This window comes from Synchiropus splendidus, chromosome 12 (assembly GCF_027744825.2).
Source record: "Synchiropus splendidus isolate RoL2022-P1 chromosome 12, RoL_Sspl_1.0, whole genome shotgun sequence".
Taxonomy (NCBI): Eukaryota; Metazoa; Chordata; class Actinopteri; order Syngnathiformes; family Callionymidae; genus Synchiropus; species Synchiropus splendidus.
The window spans coordinates 17,958,024-17,978,487 of record NC_071345.1 but is presented as its reverse complement, the minus strand read 5'-3'; the positions used below and the strand labels follow the sequence as shown (position 1 = coordinate 17,978,487).

The 20,464-nt window shown below is 43.8% G+C and overlaps 1 protein-coding gene across 12 annotated transcripts in view; it reads right to left on the bottom strand.

The window, feature by feature from the left end:
• Nucleotides 1-20,464, bottom strand: part of rims2a (regulating synaptic membrane exocytosis 2a) — a 129,774-nt gene that overhangs the window by 81,712 nt on the left and 27,598 nt on the right. For 8 of the 12 annotated variants that reach the window (XM_053880344.1, XM_053880342.1, XM_053880347.1 and 5 more), the window contains exons 5-7: nt 19,497-19,707; nt 17,696-17,707; nt 6,963-7,246 (exon numbers count right to left, since the gene is read on the bottom strand). In XM_053880344.1, the coding sequence (XP_053736319.1) occupies nt 6,963-7,246; nt 17,696-17,707; nt 19,497-19,707 (507 nt within the window). Of the gene's footprint in view, nt 1-4,746; nt 6,931-6,962; nt 7,247-17,695; nt 17,708-19,496; nt 19,708-20,464 lie in introns of those variants that run through there. The other 4 variants (XM_053880345.1, XM_053880354.1, XM_053880353.1 and 1 more) reach the window with 4 other exon arrangements.

Sequence of the window (20,464 nt, the reverse complement as noted above, 5' to 3'; positions counted from 1 at the left end):
TGTGGTGATGAAATGAAAACACATTTTGAGCGCTTTAATGTAAATAACAGATGTGATAAGTTCATGATTCAAGTTCAGAACATTGCCGAGTTTGTTTCATGAGTCAGTTTTACTGCTCGACCCCATTTTCAAAACTAGTCTAGAAGTGATCCTTGTGCATTTCTAAGCCTGGTGCACCGCTGACCTTTCTACAGTGCAGACAGTACCACTGCACTAGCGGCTTATGTAAGAACAAGACTATTCCTTCTTAAAATTAGTAGGTGAGGCTAATGTTCCGGTGCACTCTATAGACTGAATATTACCGTAAATATCTGTGTTTTTTTTAACTGGGTGAGGACAGAAACAGACCTTTAAATAGTTCTTAAATCTAAAAGCCGTCATCAGTAATGATGTTGTCACTTTGGGCTGGGTTTTAGTTCGCACTACCATTAAATATTGATGCAACAAGAAAATAAATGAAATAGTTATCCTTTAACACCAACAGACTGACACACTGACATGAACATGGTTGAACGTAAGCACTGTTCCTGCAGCGTGGGCACTTTCCCTTCTCTCCCGTGGCCATTCAAAACACGATGACATCAGACATCTGTTTCAGAGCAGGGAAATAAAGCTATTTAGGGAGGGAGGAAAAAGGACCTCCAAGGTATTAAGCTTCAGACACATGAGTGTGGCGTATGCGCGCACAAACACACTTAAATATATGCCACTCAGCAGTCCATCAGAGAGAGAGAGAGCACACAGATAAAGAAGAAGTTAAGGACCTGGGGCTGAGTCAGAAGTGGACTCTAATTCTGAGTAAAATGCAGTCATACCAGAAGGACACTGTGCCTGCGGAGCATGGCCATTAATAGCATGTTAAGGTTCGACGCAACACACGCACCAAGTCATGAGCACATGCGCCCATTCACCCTGTGAGCGCATCAATCCCGCATGCCTGCATGCTCAGAACAGGGTCATCGTTCAAGACTATCTCAGCGCCTTGTACCCACTCACCGTTCATTCATCATTCAGCTAGACCGCCGGTGCTCAAAACCTTCTGTAGATATTGATAATGGCAATGTTATTCTTTTGGTTGGCAAAGTTTAATTCAAATGTTATTGTGATTTTGGAAATCATGTGAAGATGCTGCACTGCTCATTTGCATTTACTGAATAACTGTGCAAAACTATACGATACCTAAATGTAGAGGATCTCTGGACCATTTGGCTTAAAATCCCCCTTTATACCTCAATTGCATCAAATTAATTCAATGTTTACTGTGTCACGTGGCACAGTAAAAACACACCCGTTCGACACGATTGGATGGGGACAGAACTCAACAACCATTTGTCTCGCCCCTCTCACCGCTCTTTCTCTCTCAGACCCACAGCAATGACAAAACGTTATCAAGTTGATGCTGCACAGCTCAGAATCTCTGGCTTCAGGTAATTTCAATTTGCAGCTTGAACAAAAGGTTTTCTCGATCACTTACTCCACTTTCAACAAGTTTATTTCACTGTACTTGTATCAAATGGGTTGAAAACGTAACTGCATTACACATTTTATGTATATATATATATATATATATATATATATATATATATATATATATATTCGAATATTCTGATTTGTGCCATGTCTAAAATGACCAAGACATTTGCATGATCAGTAGTTCAGAGTCCATGACCACCATCCTTGTGTGACCACCTCTATGAGCTCCAGCCTCTTTTCTCTCTGACTTTGAGTTATGATTTGTTGAAAGGGGCTAAGTCGAGTCGAGCACATCGATTCAGCCTCTTGCACTGTCTGTCCTGAACTAATCTTTCATTTTCCCGATGCAATGCTATCATTTTGACTCTTGACTTTATCTCTCTCTATCCACTTCTGCTTTTCTCTCAAGCTGGCGATCATAATAACCCCGTCTTGGACGCCCAGGCAATAAAGCAGGGCCTCCCGTCTTCCTGTGCACATCTCCCTTGGTGAGGGCAAAACCAATAAAAGAGCGGCTTAATTACAGCTGCTGAGTGCCGGCAACACCCAAGGAACTGAGGGTGGGCTGAATATTGTGGGGGTTGTTTGCAAAGGTATTATGGAGAACACAGTATGCAGTTGACTGGAAACCATCCGTGCTTCAGACACCTGATGGTACACACGTGTCTGAGATTAACTGACGATAAGATAGCAGATGCATAAGTCAGCCTGAGGACTGCAAAGAGCCCGGGGATGCTGGGAAACTGCCTCTGCAGTTCTGTCACATCAACATGAATCTGGGTCTCAATGAGTGCAAAGTTCTACAAGCTGCAGCTTTCCAAGTCTGCAGGATCCACAGTTCTGTTGCCATGGTGATTCATGCTCGAGTTTTCCTCTCTCCCAGCGGAACTTTTTGTCTTGTTTTGTCTGTCTTTATGAAACCTCTCCACTGAGATCAAGTCTGCTCTTCTTATACGCCTCCATAAACAGGGTATTTATACATGTATCTTCAATGCAAAGAGCGGGGTTTCGAGGTGACAACACTGCATATAGCAATGCAAAGGTGCCAGCCACTTCCACTTCAGCGTCTCTATGAAAACTAGGAATAAGTTGATCAACTTATTCCTAGTTTTCATAGAGACACTGAAGTGGAATTCCAGGTGTTATTCACTCTTATTTGGAAGAAAATATTAATACTTGTGACTTCATTATGACTTTTATTACACAATCCCTCTCTCATTTGTTTCTACAACTCCTCCTCTACAAATAAGGGCAGGGAAGCACAAGAGTAGAGCGGAGGTGGGGTGCAACTTTTTTGGAGAGATGTGTTCAACACAAAATGCCTGAACAATTAAATGCTTAAAAACATCAATCTGTTGGGTGGGACAAAGGACAAGTGAAAAAACCCAGAAATACCGTGAAATGCAAATGAATGGGGGAACTTTTTTGTAAACATCTGAAGAGTTTCAATCATGTCAGACTAATTCTACACTGATCCGGCCTTCTAAGAACAGATCACCACACACCATTAGAACGCCGAAGCACTTATGCATAATACATGGTGGCTGGATCTAAAAGCACACAGCCCATTAGCTCACTTGGCCTGGGCAGGAAAGAAACGCAGAAACAAAGAGCTGAAAGACACAAACGGCAAAGATTGAACGGATGGCCAAGCTGGCTCGCCCCTGATAACAACACACACAGTGCCGCTCTGCTGTGAGCTTTCCTGGAACAAGCCGGATGAGTCGTGCCTATTACTGTCCCAGAATTAAGTGGACAGGGAGACAAATTCTGTCCTCAAGGTCTTCCAGTACAATTTAAAAAAATAATGAAAGCACACTTTGTACCAGTCGCTTATGCCGCGCTGTAAGATAATTTAGCTTTAAAGAAGACAGGCCTGGCCCCGCCGCCGCCGACTGCGAGACTTTCTCAACTGGGGACATACTGACGAAACTTAAGTTCACTTTCATTATTGGGATGTGATGATTGCAGGATTATAGTTTCCAGGCACACAGCCCCACCGCCCAGGCCTTCCGGTGTTCTGGCCATGTAATGTGAGGTGGCACGCAGCCCAGCCCTGCTGTAAATTATTTCTAACTGTAGGGAGGTAGACAAGAGAAGATTCAGCCTCCAAAGACAGAGTCAGAGACTAACATGTGACAAGTGAGTCAGAAATTCTCTTATTTTTGTCAAGGACAGTGTACTCATCTGGCCTCGACACTTGACTGCTTTAGTGACAGAGTCAAGTGTCATAGGTCTTTTCTTCCTTTAGCTAGTATAATTAATAACTCATAAAACCAGGACTGAAAATGACCACAGATACACATTACACTGTCCCTTAAGTCAAACACTTCTACATTGAACTAAACTATAATAACTATAATTGCATAAAACTCTCAAGTAAAAAAATAAATAAACTCAACACAACCATAATGCAAAGCCAACCCATGCTTAAATCTGCGGAACAACTGGCATAAACGAAAAGTTGGTGTTGCCTAAAAATAATTATATTTTGGGCTACTTTTACTTGCAGCTACATGGCAGAGCTACATAGTAAAACACTTATTCTCATTAGAAACTTTGAGCAAGATTATTGTTTTTAAATACTAGACAAATACCACAGCAAATATTACTCTACATTCCTTTTTATTTATTGATTATCTATAAGTTTGCAGCCACACAGCACGTGGGGGAAAACATTTGATTTTGTTGGTGATATACTGACTGAAAATGCTGCCCAAATAAATATCAACCCAAAAAAGTATCTTTTATAGCGCATCGGAAGGCAAACTGACGACTGGAAAACTAAACCAGGTGGTTACGAGGGTAGATAGTGATGTTTTAGACGCGTCCTCGATTCCCCTGTTCCGTCCTATAGAGAAAAGCAAGGCGACATGTGAAAGTCAATTGGCAGCGTTGCCCCTGAGGACTTCTTCTCGAAATGTAGCCGCACGCTCCGATCACCTCTCAGGCAGAGCGGAGGGAGTAAAGCACACACGCTGCAGCAGTGGTGCGCCGGGACTTACGCGCGTAGTCACACACGCGCAGGCGCAGCGGGGCACAGTTAACCGCGGCAGCATCACTGATGGCCCCATCATCCAGCCAGGAAATATCTGCAGCAGCAACAATACTATAGGCTACTGTAGGCTGTTATTACGGAGGCCGGCTGCAGATCGATAAACGCAACAACACCCTCCCTCCCTCCCTCCCATCCCCCAAATCCTCGCCTGACATAGCAACGGGGAAGCCCCCCGCTCATAAATCAAGGCTTTTCTGGAGAAAGGAGACACTCACCCGATGTTGCTGAGCGCCTGCTCGATCAACTCCGTCTGCAGGATGTTCTGAGGCGCGGAGAAAGCTCCGTTGAAATGTGATAAAACAGAGCTACAGAACTGACGCAATGTCTCAAACTGCATTTTCCCCCTCCGCTCGCCTTTATCCTCACACAAGCATCACGCTTTCACCAGCCACACATCCCAAAGCTTCTCTCCGGACGCCGTCCAGAAACACTCCCGGGGCGCATTAAACCCCAAAAAGACGCCGATTAACTTCCATGTTGCTCCGGAGAAAAGTGTCCTTAGACGAGACGCATTCCGGGCGTGATCCAATAGTCATACTGCTTCGGATGCTTCAGTCGGTGCCGGCAACGAGGCTTCGCTTCTTTTGGCTGAAGCGCAAACGTGGAGACGGTGGGGTGGAAAAAGAGGCGAGGGCTCGCCCGGAGGAAGCAGAGGCAGGAGAGGCATCCTCCACGGCAGCGAGCAGCATCTTACCGGCGCATCAGCTGCTGCCTCACATTCAACTCATATTTCCCGTCGCCTATGAAGAGCACACACTCCCTCGCACACTCCTTTACTCCCCTCGCTCGCTCACGCGCACACACTCACTCACGCACAGCGCATATTTCTCCATCTCCGTATGACGCGCGCCGCAGCAGATCAGAAAACAACCTGCTGTCGTCAGGAATTTTCTTATTATATCTGCTATCTGGGTTCGATCAATCAAGTTCTCCTCGCACAGAGAAGTCTGTGGAAAGGACTGGGAGCTTCAGGGACCAGGCAAGAGAGTGGACCAAGCGTATCAGTCCAAGCTTAAACAGGGCAATCGCTTTCACACACACAACTGACATACTGTGTGACTGACACACTGAAACTGACTGAATTTTAATCTGTAGCCATTAGCACATTGAATAAGAACATTATGGTCACACCTTCTCTGTCATCCATTAATCATGCCTGGCTACTGAACATGGAAACTGGTTTATAGCATTGATGTCTTGAGGAGGTTTCATGAAACAGTGTAGAATTTCAGACATCAGTAGGTGGCGCTCTTGGTTCAAAAAGATGCGATGGTTCATTGAAATAGTTGTTCAAAGCCCAAGACTACAAAGCAGACAGCGCTATCTCGTGGCCTCGGCAAATTTAGACACTGTTTCACTGGATTTGATCACGACATGAGACAGTTAAAGTTGCAAATTCTGCTGGGTATTTTTTGCTGTTAAACAGCTCCAACCTCAATAAAGGGTTAAAAATGCAGAAGCCAAATTCTTACATCGACCGACAAATTCTCCCCGTAAATAGTGAGTCAACCTTTCTTCCTAAAGATGAACGCAACTGGGTGCCGAGGCAGTGTGAGTTCTATTTCTGGACCAGGCAGAACCCGAACAGTTTGAAGTCAGCTCTGGTGTGTCACTGCAAATGACACCAGAGCAGGATCCACTCCCCTAGTACCACCTCTCAAGTCTCATAAGCAATAAGTGGACATATGGGCTCGGACTGGGCTGAAGACTGGGAGCGGGTCAGCCCGTCCGTCATCTGTTGTCAGTCTGATTATACACTGTGTGAAAGAAGCGGGCGGTTTAAGGGCAACTTTAAAAAATCGGGACACCGCTTTCTCAGTGTTCACACACAAACTTGATACACGTCTCTGATTATTTCGGTGAAGTCAAAGGTTGCCTCGTGATAACTTATTGGACAAAATAGGAACATTTGTTCCTGGCGTGAAGACATCGGTGGGCAAGACGACATTTTGGAAAGTAACAATCATGACATGATGAATAAATATATAAATAAAAGTCAATTTTCAGGCACGAACTTCATGCCAGTATTTACTAGGCGTCATAAAGTGAACGAAATTAGCTCAATTCCATCCCAGTTACAGAAAAAAGGAGTGCGGATGAGACAAGAACCACATGCCGGTGTGGGCACCGAAAGGACATTCGGTGCAAATGATAACTAGACCACAATGTTCTGCAGCGTAATGAGACCTGCCCTCGTCCTCTCCTGAAGCATCTCTATAGTCCTCCGAGCCAGAAGGTTTTCTTTAACCGCCTCGTGTGTTCAGTAAAGACGAGCACGTTTATGTGAGTACAAGCAGGGTATAAAGCCATATTAATGTGCATGACATTTCATCAGAAAAACGTTGAGTATTCAGCAGTATATAAGTCATAAGCAAGTGTTAATGTCATGAGGTTTATCCAGCTTCCTGTAATGAATAAACATCAGACTGACCTTTCTAGTGGGTCGAGTCCCGTGTACCTCAGCGAACCGTTGTCAAGCGAGGCTTGCCTGGGCAGGAGTCCTCCTCGAGGTCTGCTTCTGTCCGACGCTGGTGTCAAGTCCCCTGAGCCGCCCTGGTAGGGGTAAAAGGAAGGTTCCTGAAGTTTGGCCTTCTTCCCCTGAGGCCCGCCCTCAAATACTCCTCGCACCTGACCAGGCCCCGAGCCGTAGAACCACGCCCCCGATTTGGTGAGGATTTCTTGTTGTTTTCGGCACAAGTTGCATACCCACATAACCTGGAAGGAGGAGACGACGGTGTTAGGGTGAAGTGGTGATGGAGCACCGGAGTTATGTTTCCTATGATGAGCTGTAATGAATGTTATGTAACTGAAGTGTGAGTCACGTCGCTGTCGATGGGTGAGAGGCAGTTGAAATTTCAATGACTGACTTTTGACATGGCTTCGGTTTCTGCCTGGCTGAGGAACATGTTATCAACACTCATGTTGATGAGATGAACTATGGAATAATAAACACATGCAGCAGCCTTGAGGTCAATCAGATCATCGCTGGTTTTATTCGTGTTTTCTTTTGTCTGTGAGTCTCATATCATTCATTTCTGTCTCACTACAGAACAACCCCGTGAAAGCCGATCACTCAGATCCTAATGACTGTTCGGTATGTGCTTCGGGATGATAAACAGGAAAGCTGAGCAATGTTTTCCTTTTGTTATGCTCTTACAAGGACCGGGGAGATGAGAGTTTACTGCTTTGTGATGTGGTGCCTCTATCTGCTTTAAACTGCAGCCCCGGCAGCCCGTTCACCACATTAGCCTCATAAATCCCAGAGCAGCCCTGATCACTGCACTTACGCGTGCACACAACATAGTAATGGCGTCGCTCTGAAGACAAGGAAGGGATCGCATCATCTCTGGAGTGCTGCAAGTCAAACATGGACGGATTGACACGCCGGGTTCGGTGGCCGACAGCAAAATGATGGCGCCCACCTCCCTCTGCTGTACTCCCCTCCTTTACAGTTCCAGTGCTGAGTCAGTGCATTACTGTTATTAGTGAGAGGACGAAGTGAACACTGCTGTTTCCACCATTACTGAGTGGAACTGATTTTTTTTTTTTGTCTTCAAATAATGCATGGAAGGCATGCAAACATGTACTCGACCAACTCACAATAACAGCTCAATTACTTGAATGAAAGACAATAGAAGAAAACGTGAACCCACACTATGTTCTCCATCAATTCAACAGGACGTCAAGATGGCTGGACACCAAAATAAGAATAATTCCTCAGCTTCAAGAGAGACTTCCTCCTAGCATTCAGAGTGGTGATGTCATCCCAACACTGACTGAAACGGACTGAGAAACTGGAGAAACTAGTAACTGTTTTACTGATTTATGGATGTCAGTTACAGGGTGTCAATCTTGTCTAAGTTGAAAGGTGATGGACACATGCTAGCATCTACATTGGACATAAAAGTCACTTGAAGATAGTCTCTATTAGACGCCTAGCGAGTGAGAATGGGTGGAGTTGGTGCAGTTGCCTCCAGTAACAAGTTATAGATGGACTTTTCAAAGCAAATGGCAGAACAATATAATAAACTTGACAAAGTAAAGTTTTATTTCTTCTTGTCACCACTGTTGACCGAAACTCAATCCTTCGCCTCAACTCGGCCCTCCATAGAAATGAACATGTCACTGAAGAGGAACTGCACGAATCGAGTCTGTGCAGTTTTGTAAGAGTATTACATATGAAAGCATATGATGTTGAGTAATGGCAAATATAATTTCACACAGTTGAGTTGATTATCAGTTATCAGTACAAAGTATGACCAATATCCACAGTTAAAAACACTCAAACTCTTTTTGTTTTACATGAATATACCCTGGCAGAATCGTAATCTCAGAACAATAAATGCTGGTTCTTAAAATGCTGCACATTGAGAGGCAGGATCTTGAATCGCAAAGGTCCCACAGGACTACTGCGTTCACTAAAACCCATGATAAGACCTTTATTTTTACAAACATTGATCATTCATGACATTGACATTCATGATCCTTAGACTGCTTCTCTAATTTTATTGCACTGAGGAGGAGATGTGACGCACATGATAGGTCAAGCATTTCTCAGTATACTCACTACGCACAGTTTGGATAGCTTAACTGTAATTGAACAAGAGTTTCCTCCGCAGGGTGGCTGGGCCTTAGAGATAGGGTTAGGAGTTCGGTCATCCGGGAGGAGCTCGGGGTGGAGCCGCTGCTCCTCCACATCGAGAGGAACCAGTTGAGGTGGCTCGGGCATCTGATCCGGATGCCCCCTGGACGCCTCCCTGGGGAGGTGTTCCGGGCATGTCCTACCGGGAGGAGACCCCGGGGAAGACCCAGGACTCGCTGGAGAGATTATGTTTCTGGTCTGGCCTGGGAACGCCTCAGGATCCCCCGGGAAGAGCTGGAGGAGGTTTGTGCGGATCAGGAAGTTTGGGCTTCCTTGCTCCGAATGCTGCCTCCGCGACCCGACCCCGGATACGCGGCAGAAGAAGGTGAAGGTGAAGGAAGGTAACTGTAATTCTATTGCACTGATGGTATTTATCAGTCAGGCTTCATGATAAATCATCAGCCAGTCACATCAAGTACGTGAAGCAAGAGCTTGGCCAGAAGGACTATGAAACTTTACTTCATGATGAGGTCACCCCAGATATTTCCTCTCGCCAACAAAAGTGCCTCCAACACAGGGCGTCATTTGTCATTTTTGATTGGATGCCAGGCTTCAATAGCGCAAGGCTTACCTAATATGAACCCGTCCACTGGCAGACACCAGGGAGGAGAGGAGCCATTTGTTTAGTCGGGACAGAAATGAACGTCAGGAGACGGCCATCGTTCGCAGGAGTTGGTTTAATTTTCCTTCTCCTCTTGATTTGTCTCGCCAAATGAAGAGAAACAAACACATGCTTGCTAATGTACAACCCACCGGTGAATGATAGTGCGGATGTTGTGTGTCCCCTTCATCAGAGGTGAGTATAAGACAGAGCGAGGGGCACAAGGTGCATACTGTGACACACAAGCATCTACGTCTACAAATGAGTCAGAACTGTGCGGACACACAAACGAATCAAGGAGGCAAGGCATTTTTACAGTGCCAGAGGAGATTGGTCAATGAACCCATGACTGCTTCTTCAATGTGTCTCATGGACAGAGAGCTTAATGTGACAGACAGGTGTTGATGTGATCAGGAAGTCGTGGATTCAAATGTTGATCAAGCTTTGACTTGGGGGTTCTGAGATCCCCTCCAAACATCAGGGTGGTGGAAATTAACGTCACAGCCCGGCTGTCAAACTCTATCACACAAGCTGTCAAAATTACAGGCACAGACCAAGTCCAGAGGACAGCAAAACGCTGGCTAATTTCACATCTCTCATCAGAATCCCTCTCACCTGCATCAGTGATTTTTCAGATTTATTCTTAGCATTTTGAATCACCACTTGCTGGCCTGAAGAATGGTGGAGCTTGAACACAATCTTAGAAAGTCCTGACATCCACATGCTGTGTTTGCAATAGAGTATTTTTTGCCCTTTAACATGTTGTTGAATTTGATTTGAACTATTTGTGTATATAGCCCTGGTGGTCCACTTCAAATGATTTGAGCCAGCCCTCAGTTTGTGCTTTAAGAGCCATGATGAACAGCTAAAAAGAGGATTGCATGCTCTCATCCTGCCTCTCTAAAGCCCTGTACATTCATCAGCGGGATGGATGGAGAAAACCTTTGACTTTGAATTTCAGACTTTAATACTAATGATGAAAATATTCTAAGAAAGAGCATGTGTCTGTCCCTGAACATTTAGGACTAACCTCAAACAGGACGGCCCATTTTGAGGATGTGCTGTTCTAGCTCCATACGAAAGATGAGAACAACCTCGAAGAGACAATCCTGAGGATTAGATCCAAACTGCTGCCCGGTATTGTAGGATTTGCAAAAAGCGTCAGAGGTCTCCGGGAGGACTGTCTTAAGAATGCCAAGGCACAGAGGTAGAACGGCTGACTCCGTCCACGAGGCACACACGTGTTAGCCACTAATAATCTCTGATGTTCACAACATCAAATCCCTCAGTAATCTGACACGGTAGTATCTGCTAGGAGAGGTACCCAAAACTTGCCCTCTGGATTAGATGAAGAAAATAAGTGGATACAACACTGGCTTTAAGTTAATTAATTTTTAAAGTCTTAAAGAGCAACTAATGGACTGATTTGATTCTTTTAATATGATATTTGAACCCCACTGAACACAGCAGTATATTTCTGTTTGCACAAAACTCCCCATGATTTAAAGTATTTGCCTTGGGAAGTGAAATCTCATTCTCTTTAGGCATGCCCACTCTGTTGTCATCGCCCTCAGCCCGCCTCTGATGACAGCTGCTGTCAGGAACACCTCCCACATGAAACAGGAGCATGTCGCTCCACTGTTAAGCACAGTCACCTGGATGTTAAAATCACTGGAAGCCAAGGCCCCACTTCCTGTGTGTTGTTAATGCGTGCATGTGTCAACTGAGATCACAACTACATGAAACACTGAACTAACAAGAAACACGTGTTACTGTACATCACTAATCTGATTCAAAACAGATACATCTCAGCTACAGCTGGATCTAATAAGGAGGTAGTCGGGTAACAATGTGCTTCACTTCACTGATACTTCAGATGGGAAAGCAATAACTCACTTGCACTTATTGCATTATGGAGAGGAGGACTTCAACATTTGAAACATATGCATACTGCACAGGACAGTTTGATCAGGACATTAGTTGCTCTTTAAAGCTATACAGAATCTGTTGCCAAAAACAATCAAGAATGATCTGAAAAATGTGCAGCGGTTCCATAAAAGGGATCACACCAGCTCGTATTCAATTCACCTCGATGGACCAAGTGTACAAAGGCATACATGCCCTAGCCAAGCAGCTGTAATGGGCAGATTTATGTTCACTTTGACTGGAGCGGTTCATGAGACCCTCTTGAAGAAATGCCCTGCGTACACATTTCCCTTCAGCCCCACTCTTCACGGCTGAGTGCAGGCAGCAGGGTTGTGGGCTACAGGCCTCGGGCAGTGCCGTTTCATCCTGTGTTTGCACATTTCATAGTCATTGAACCTGCAGCTAAAAATAGAAAGCTAAAACACCTAGCATTACTGCATGCTGCAAACACCAGAAGATGTATACTCTATTAAATGTGCTATAGGCTGTTTACCAAGGCTCTGGGTAAAAGGAAACAAACACCCAGTGCTATGGGATCAATAAATAATTTCCTCTCTAATACATTCTCTTCAGGCTGAGTGTGTTTCGGGTGAAGCCGACACATAATCTCCCTATAAAATGTCTCACTGCTGAAAAAGACTTTGTAGGAACATTACATCTGAAACAATGACTTTAAAAAAGGGCCATTAAGTGAATTTATCTTTGACATCATGCCATGTCTACCTTTACAATAAGTGTGGGTTCAAAAACCAGCCAGAAAGTGCACTGTGCTCACTCTTGTGGCCATAAAACTGAACTACAGCATTATTTAACAGGGTGAATCAGCAATATCCCCACAGTCACACCACTCTTTGCCCCCATCGGCAGATGTTAACTTCAACCTTGAACAGACATTAACTTCCATTCGTCACACGCAAAATGACGACTCAAATATGTGCACTTTGGAAGTGCATGAAGTCTGTCTAACATACAGTTCATTTATGTGAAAGACCGTTCTACTCTGGATTACATCACTGTAAATCCAAAATTGTTGATGGAGATCACGTGTTGTGATAGTGAATGATCAGTCACTACTATCATGTCTCAGCTTGTGCATCGCTTCTTTACCTGAACTGAACTGAGATGAAGTGAACTGCTCAATACAGACTCATTGTTTGGGGAGGGGAGCGTTCCTCGGAACATCCCACTCTGGATGGAGTCCAGCTGCAGTTCCATGCATTAATAAGGCTACTATATACTACAGAGAAAATGAAACCTGCTAGTGATTGTAGTTGCCTTCTCACAACCATTGGTTCAGCACATTTGGCTATTTTATTTTACTCAACAAAAAGGAAGAAATCAAAATATCATTTATATTAGTCTTTGTGTAAACTGAATTACTTCATTAAATATTTTCAGTTCAGCATCGTCATTTAGTGTCAAAAGCCCCTGATTTTTTTTCCCCTCATTTTTGTGACACAATATTCATTTATATAATAGCTGTGGTTGTAGCTGCTGTTCATGCTCATATTTCGTATACATTTTTTGACAATTTCCAGCTAGTCCTAAATACAAATCAGCATCAAAAGCTCGACCTTAACCAACCCCTCGTATTTGCATCTTTCATGGTTGGTTATTGCTCCATCTAACATTAACTTTGAAGACATTTTTGGACATGATTTATTAATCGGCCGATAGGAATGTACGGGAGCGCCAACATGGCACATGCTTCAACGCTGACTGCACGTGGTGAATTACATTTTAATGAGCTTCTAATTTTAGTGTGTGCCTGTAATAATAATAGTCTTGATGAATATTTATGTGCCTTGTTTGAAGCTCAGTCACAAGGATGAAGGAGAGGAGGGGAATACAGTAAAAAGAACATTGCTGTACATCTGTCACACCATCCTCAGCTTCAAGAAGACCTAAATAAATATGTTCCATTTTTGCGGATGCGTGACGCACAGCTGACTGTCACAAGCGTGACACGGATTTTGGAGACGAACAGCTGCGTTTAATGCAAGGGCAACTGTGAATGTTTCTTCGCTGAATATAAGAAATGATCGATGAGGAGTGATGCGGTGACATCTGTCCTCTTACCCATAGTTGCGCTACGGAGGGAAATCACCGACAGGCTTAAGATCCGGGAAAATAAAAATGAAGGAAACCGCTCCGACCTTCAGCACCGCGGACAGCTCCTCGACCGCGTATCCGGGTCCCGGCGCCTGTCAGACGGACAGCAGCCGCTACAAAGCTCGTGAAGGTTACAACACTGACTCCGCCGGACCAACCAACTAGCGCAGTCCCCGCTCTCAACAAGGCTATTAGGAGATCAAAAAAAAAATGACGGAACCCAGGCGCGAGGTCCGTCCCACCGTTTGTAAGACCAGCCAGACAGTGTCAACACGTCACACGACGGCCGCTGGATCGGCTCCGGTGTCGGTGTCCATCAGCTCCGGTGTCGGGGTGGATCACGCGCGGTGTAAGGCTGGATGTGCTCCGGTGTTTGGAGTGGATGATCACCGGGTTTGGGAGGGGGGGGATTGAGCTCTGGAGGGGCGGGAGCCAACGTCCCGGTAATGAAGCGGAGAAACCCACTGATGAGTGTGTTGGGAAGGACTTTTGCCACGGTCGTGTTGCGCACACAGATGGGCGTTAAAAATAATAGTTACACCGAATTTGGCATCACAGCACAAAAGCCAATGCTGTAATCCAATACAAGAACGGACTGGCTTACTTGGAAGTGACACGATTATGGGGGTGTTCTGAAGTTTCATTTGCATTTGAAGGTTTATCATTCACTTGACTGGACTTCTGCTGTGACGCTGCTCATGAAGCAAATAAAAATAATAATAAATCAGCCTTCATGGAACTACTGCGACAACATGCCAAGCTTGACAGATGCAAAGTGGTGACACATCTATCTAAATCTAAGCTAGTCCACAGGATTACCAGGCGAATTCCTCACACAAAGCTCAGATCCATCACAGTCATGAAAAGCACAACAATCCTATAACAATCCTAACTGTCCAATGTGTGGCATATATGTTATAAGTACATTTATTAGAGACCACAATGCATTAAGGATGTATACTGTATGAGACATTATTATAATCATGCATGGTAACAAGGTTTAAAAAGATTTTTGAAGTATTGCAAGGACCAAAAAATGGCTGATGGTGTGGAAGAAAAAAAGCTGTGAAAGTCCGTTTATTGAAAAAAAAAAAAAAGGTAAACAGGTAAACAAAATAAATACATGTATACCAAGGTTAGGGGATGTAGCATGACAGAAATAGCAACAGGAGAGACGGCTCTCGCGCTCAGTCATGCTTGTTCACGTCCATCCTGTATATTGACCCAGAGCGGAAATATTTGTGGGCAGATATGCGTGTTTGCCGTTCAACATGACGTCATCTCAACAAAGGGGAAGTGAAAATGATGATGCACATGCCGCATTGAGGGGTGGGAAACAGGAGACTAAAATAATTGTAATCATTTTTTAAAAATCATTATATTTGCGGAAAACCAAAAATTGGTCAGCACCTCACAGGACTCGCGGGGATTGGATGAAATTGCTATAATAGTTGCAATCGTGATTTCCTTGAGGCACAGCCAAATATCATAAATAACACTATTCGCTTAAGTTGTCCACTTATAGCACCTGATAAACCATATTATACGTGGTCATGCATGCTTATAAACATTCACTCCGCTTCAATAAATGCACTGTAATTTCTCATGAATGTAGTCATAATGAATTATAGATTAAATGTATTGGTAACATATGAATATGAAAAGGCTCTGTGATTTTTTTTTTTTTCAATTAATCTGTTTTCACTCATCAGAGTGCTCTCTTGATGAACCTCATTGTGAATATGTTTGGATGAGCAATACCAGTCGTCATGAATCAGAACCTCAAACTGGAATCAAACAGCAGCATCAATGTGATCTACAATTGGACTCTGTCTCCTTTCTCTCCTCAGTGATGTGCTGACAGACCAACTTCTTAAAAAGATGCTTTTCTGTCAACTGCATCCACCCGGGAAAGGGTGCTTTCCTCAGACCCCTTTTGAAGCCACGTCAGAGAGCTTGTGGTGCTTCTCCACTGGCGAAAGGATTCAACAACACTGACACACTTTTTGTTGGAATCAAAGGCTTTGGCTTTCAACCCAGAACAGCCGACTGCTTGCTTTCTTAGCTTAAGAAACAAAAGATGTATAGAGTGCTTGTGCAGGTTAAAACAGGGTAATATAACTGCTCTTGTTCGCTACTATTCCTCTTCACCCAATCATTCTGCTCCCAGCATCGAGTCTTCTAAATATTCAATGGTGCCTCACAGAACAAGATCTCTCTCGCCACTGCTGTCACCATCTGTGAAAAAGGGAAAGAGTAGATGGATGGAAAAAAAGGGCAGATTTCACCACCACCACCACCACCTCTTTCACTGACACACAAGCTTTCGGGCAAGCCATGCTAAAATGTGGCCTGGCAGAGTCATCAAAGCCACAGTTCATCTGCAACTACAAGCTGGATCATATCAGCGATCATCACGAGAACCCGGGGGGCTCCAGTGGACATGGTCTGGAACCCAACACATAAAGAAATGAATTCAGTAGGGGATGTCATTCATTCTCTGTAGTGTTCACTCTCACGTACGACACACGTTGAGACTAGAAGCTTGCCTTCAGTTGTATGAAGGCATGAAGGCGCATATCCAGGCATGTTTCAGTTATTATTTTTGTGAGGCCAAAACACTTCAACTACTCATCACAGGCCTGCTGCCAGTGTTTTTACTCAACACCATCTGCACAACACGATTGGTAACTGATCTGCCAGCTATTATAATCCAGTGAACCATGGGAGCACGTAACTTGGGGGTCTTGGCTTGCCAGGGAAGATCCCTGTCCTCGACTAAGAGCCGCAGGTACATGTGATATACACTACAGAAAAGGGGGAAAAAACAATATCATATGTAATTTTTTGAGAATCAATCCAACTTTCACAGAGTGCACTCTTTTCAGCTACATATATAGTAAGTGCTGGAGTCACTTCCTGTCTGCTCTTATTTGACATCCTGTGCCTAGAGTTTTTCTGTAGCTGGATGGGGTTCTGTCAGTCTGCAGGGGTCACAGGTGTTTTCCATCATCTTATTACATACATACCAGCAGCAAATCTGTGCAAAGTGACTGAACGTCAGGCACCAGCTTGTCTCATTTGTTACACATTGTACTCAGTCTTTTTCTCTGTCTCTCATTGGACATTTCCTCGTCTTGTTTTCGCTCCACATTTCCTGACTCTTGTTGCTCCCTGCCAGTTTGTGTCGTATCTTCTTCGGTTGCCCATGACAGACTCTTTTAGTTCTAGAGTCTTCTAAGTTGCCGAGAAACCTTGGACATTGTCCATTTTAGCTTGTGAGCTTCAGCATTATTCAATTGGATTATTGGACCTGTATTTAGACTTTTGTTATCAGATGGATTTTTTTTGTCAGAGTTTTCTATGTCCTGCTTGATCGCAGACATCACAGTAAGATTGAAAAGAACTATGATACACAACAATAAAACAACAAAATCTACTCTGTTATCGCATTGAAATCTTCAATCCTCCATTCAAGAGAAGTCACATGTTAACAAGGGGTTCAGTTACACTGAAATAAAGCTACTGTAATTCACAGATCAGCTGCACATGAACTCACACACTGTTTAGCAAACTTTCCCTTAGAGGATCGCAGAGTCTCTGACCACTACCGTCGCACCTTCAGATCCATTCAGTAGAGGCTCAAAGACAGGTAAAATGAGCAAGAATCCCAAGAAAAACACTGGTACACTTGTGAAATCCATCCAATACATCTGTAATCTTTTGTCCTTGATTCTCATCTCATGTATCTTCCTAGAAAACTCACAGACAAGATCAATCGGGGTCGTGATTTGTTGGCTGCTGAATGTGTAAATCACAGCGTATCGTGAGCGATGCTGATATTCAGACACAGTCCTGGCAAATGCAGAAAAGGTTTGCTAACCACTTTGTCCTCCTGTTGCAATTCCATGAGAGCAGGAATGCAGCAGAGAGAAATGGGGAGCAGAGGGGGGAGTGGGAAGAAAGATAGGGAGAGAGATTGTGAGTGGCGTTAGTAGATTCCTGTACAACAGCAAAGGTTTGGGCAGATTGGTGTTATTGCTCGGCCAACGCCTGTGGTTCAGATTCAGATCAGTTGGGAAAGATTTTGCTCTTGGCCAAAAGCTTGGGGCTCACCGATGCAAGGCAATTCAACCATTTCTAATAAGTTTAGATCCAGTTCTTTGCATTAATGCTATGTTAAATTACATTTGTGATCATGGAAATCTGATTGATAGTTCTGATGAGGCAGATTTCTTGGATTTGAGTCATCACATCAGGGTGAGATCTGTTTCCAAGCCACTTCAAAGACATAGCATTTATGAGTGGCCCAACTCTGGCTTCGCTGGAGGGTTTTCCTCGCCCTGTATTTTCAGAGTCAGAGAGGTAAAAATGACGCCTTTTGAATTCTGACCCTTTTCACCCGAGTACCTGTGACCTAAAGTATCTCCGCATTTTTCTGTAAGCAAGTTAGGAATTCATAACTTCCTCCAATCGTTGCCTGATACAAAAGTGTGTTGACATTTCTGGACTCTACAGGCAGAGTTCCTCTTCTCTCCTTGTCATACTAGTGGCAACATTTAATATACGTGCATCATGTTTCCTGGCGACAGGATGAATTTGTGTTTATATTTTTTCTTTAACCAATGTGTCACATACACAACAAGAACACAAGTTCATAGCTTCCTCAGATGTGCACCTTGATGGCATTCATCAATAGCTGATTCAGCACATTGAGAGGTTCTTCTATACATGAATTATGTTACAGCTTATCTGAATTCACTTGATCACTCAATTCACAACACAGCTGGCACTTTGGGTTGATTGTGATTACTTATGGCCTTATATTATTATAAGCCTTTAGTATGTTGTCTCAAAATGCATAACTTGCAGGCGAAAGATAGTTTTAAGGGATTTAAAATGGAGTGAAGAGCCTTTCTCATGTTGAAGTGACCAACTTCCTTGAGTATAAATTTAGAGCAGCCGCAGTTGCTTTAAGGCAGTGTGCGTGTTTAAAATTCAACTCACCACAATTCAAGCTCAAAATCATAAAATAAACATGACAATGTTAAAAAGGAATGAGGAAGACGTCTATTTTGTTTATCCACCCTCTTGCTTCCGTTGAAACGATGAAACAATGCTGCATTAACAGTGAATAATCAATTTAAAAAAATCTGAATCTATAGTTTATTTATAACGGTGAAATGCATAATTTAGATTTTATGAAGGTTTTTATAATAATGGAGTTACCAATCGTGCCACACAGAGTCTTTCATTTCTCTGCTGTAGTCAAACCAACAGCTACTGTACTGAGGCGCAAGGGTTAGGTGGTCGTAAACTTTTGGCCAATGCTGCTTTTATTTTCCTTCGTGGGGGAAGGCCACCACCGTGTTATGAGGGGAAAACAGAGAAAGAGTTCCCTCCAGTGGTGAGGTGGGACAACTGTAAGTTACAGTGGAGGGGAGAGACTTGAATCAATATTTACAGTCTTGAGAAAAGAGAATCGGAGCAAAAGCAAGCAGACAGTGTTTAACCACAGAGGGGTCATTTAGAAAAAAACAATAGTCGAGGCACTTCTGGCTCACAGCCCAGATGACGATTTCACTCCAATTCTCCATAACCTTGGAATCTAAATAACAGTTAGCCTGAGAGTGGGACGTCTCCATTTTTGAAAGGCTGTTTCTAAGCACGCGAAGCGCAGTTACCTTATTTGACCGCAGAGATACTCGTCCTCCGCACCGAGCACAGAATTTCGTTTGGCAATAAGAACAGAGGTGACCACAGCCGTCGGCAAACTTGGTTTTGTGGCAGATGCCGCAGATTGGGGCTTCGCTCTTTTGGTCCTGAGCCTGCTTCGTCTCGTCGCCCATCTTTTTAACCTGGTCCTTGTACGACTCAAACTGCTGATGCAACTTCCTGTAAGGGAACACAAGTACAGCTGTTAGAGGAACACTGCGTGACTTAGGTGAGGGACTGTCCCAACATGTAAAATATCAATTCAAAAGAGTTAGTGTTTACATAACACCTAGAACCTTCTTTCTCATGAGCACTGAGCCATTGTGAGTTTGCTGTTCCTATCTAAATTGGGAGAAAGCAGGGTGGTGGACTTGGCACAGTGAGGACAACACTTCTTTTATGGAGAATAAAGCTAGCAGAAAGAGAGTCACAAAGGTGTGGAGAGGGGCGGTCAAGAGAATTTGTGTGTTCTCTTTGATGGTGACTTCCACATGCCATCCGTATTTGACTACACAGACAAGCTTCTCACATGACACTGACATGATAAAGGCACATATTGCACACATAAATGAGGATGCAAAATTGCTCATAATTCAAGCAATTCTAAATAAAGCGCACACTATAAAACCAGCAGGCCACGGAGGTTATGTTTTTGACAACATTGGTTTGTCTGTGTTCAAAATGACTTGATAAGTTACGGACTAATTTGGATGATTTTTTTCAGGGAGTATGTGAAATGGGACAAGGAATAAATGATTTAATTTTGGGAGTGATCCAGATCACTGTCTGGATACAGGATTTTTTTCTTTTTAAAGGATTCTTCAACATTGTGAGACTGACGCTGCTCGGCGGAGGTTTGCACTCTCTGAGTCCTTTGCTAATTGAACTCTGTTTCCCCTTACAAACATGCTTCAGCTTTGACCCTAAAAGAATGCCA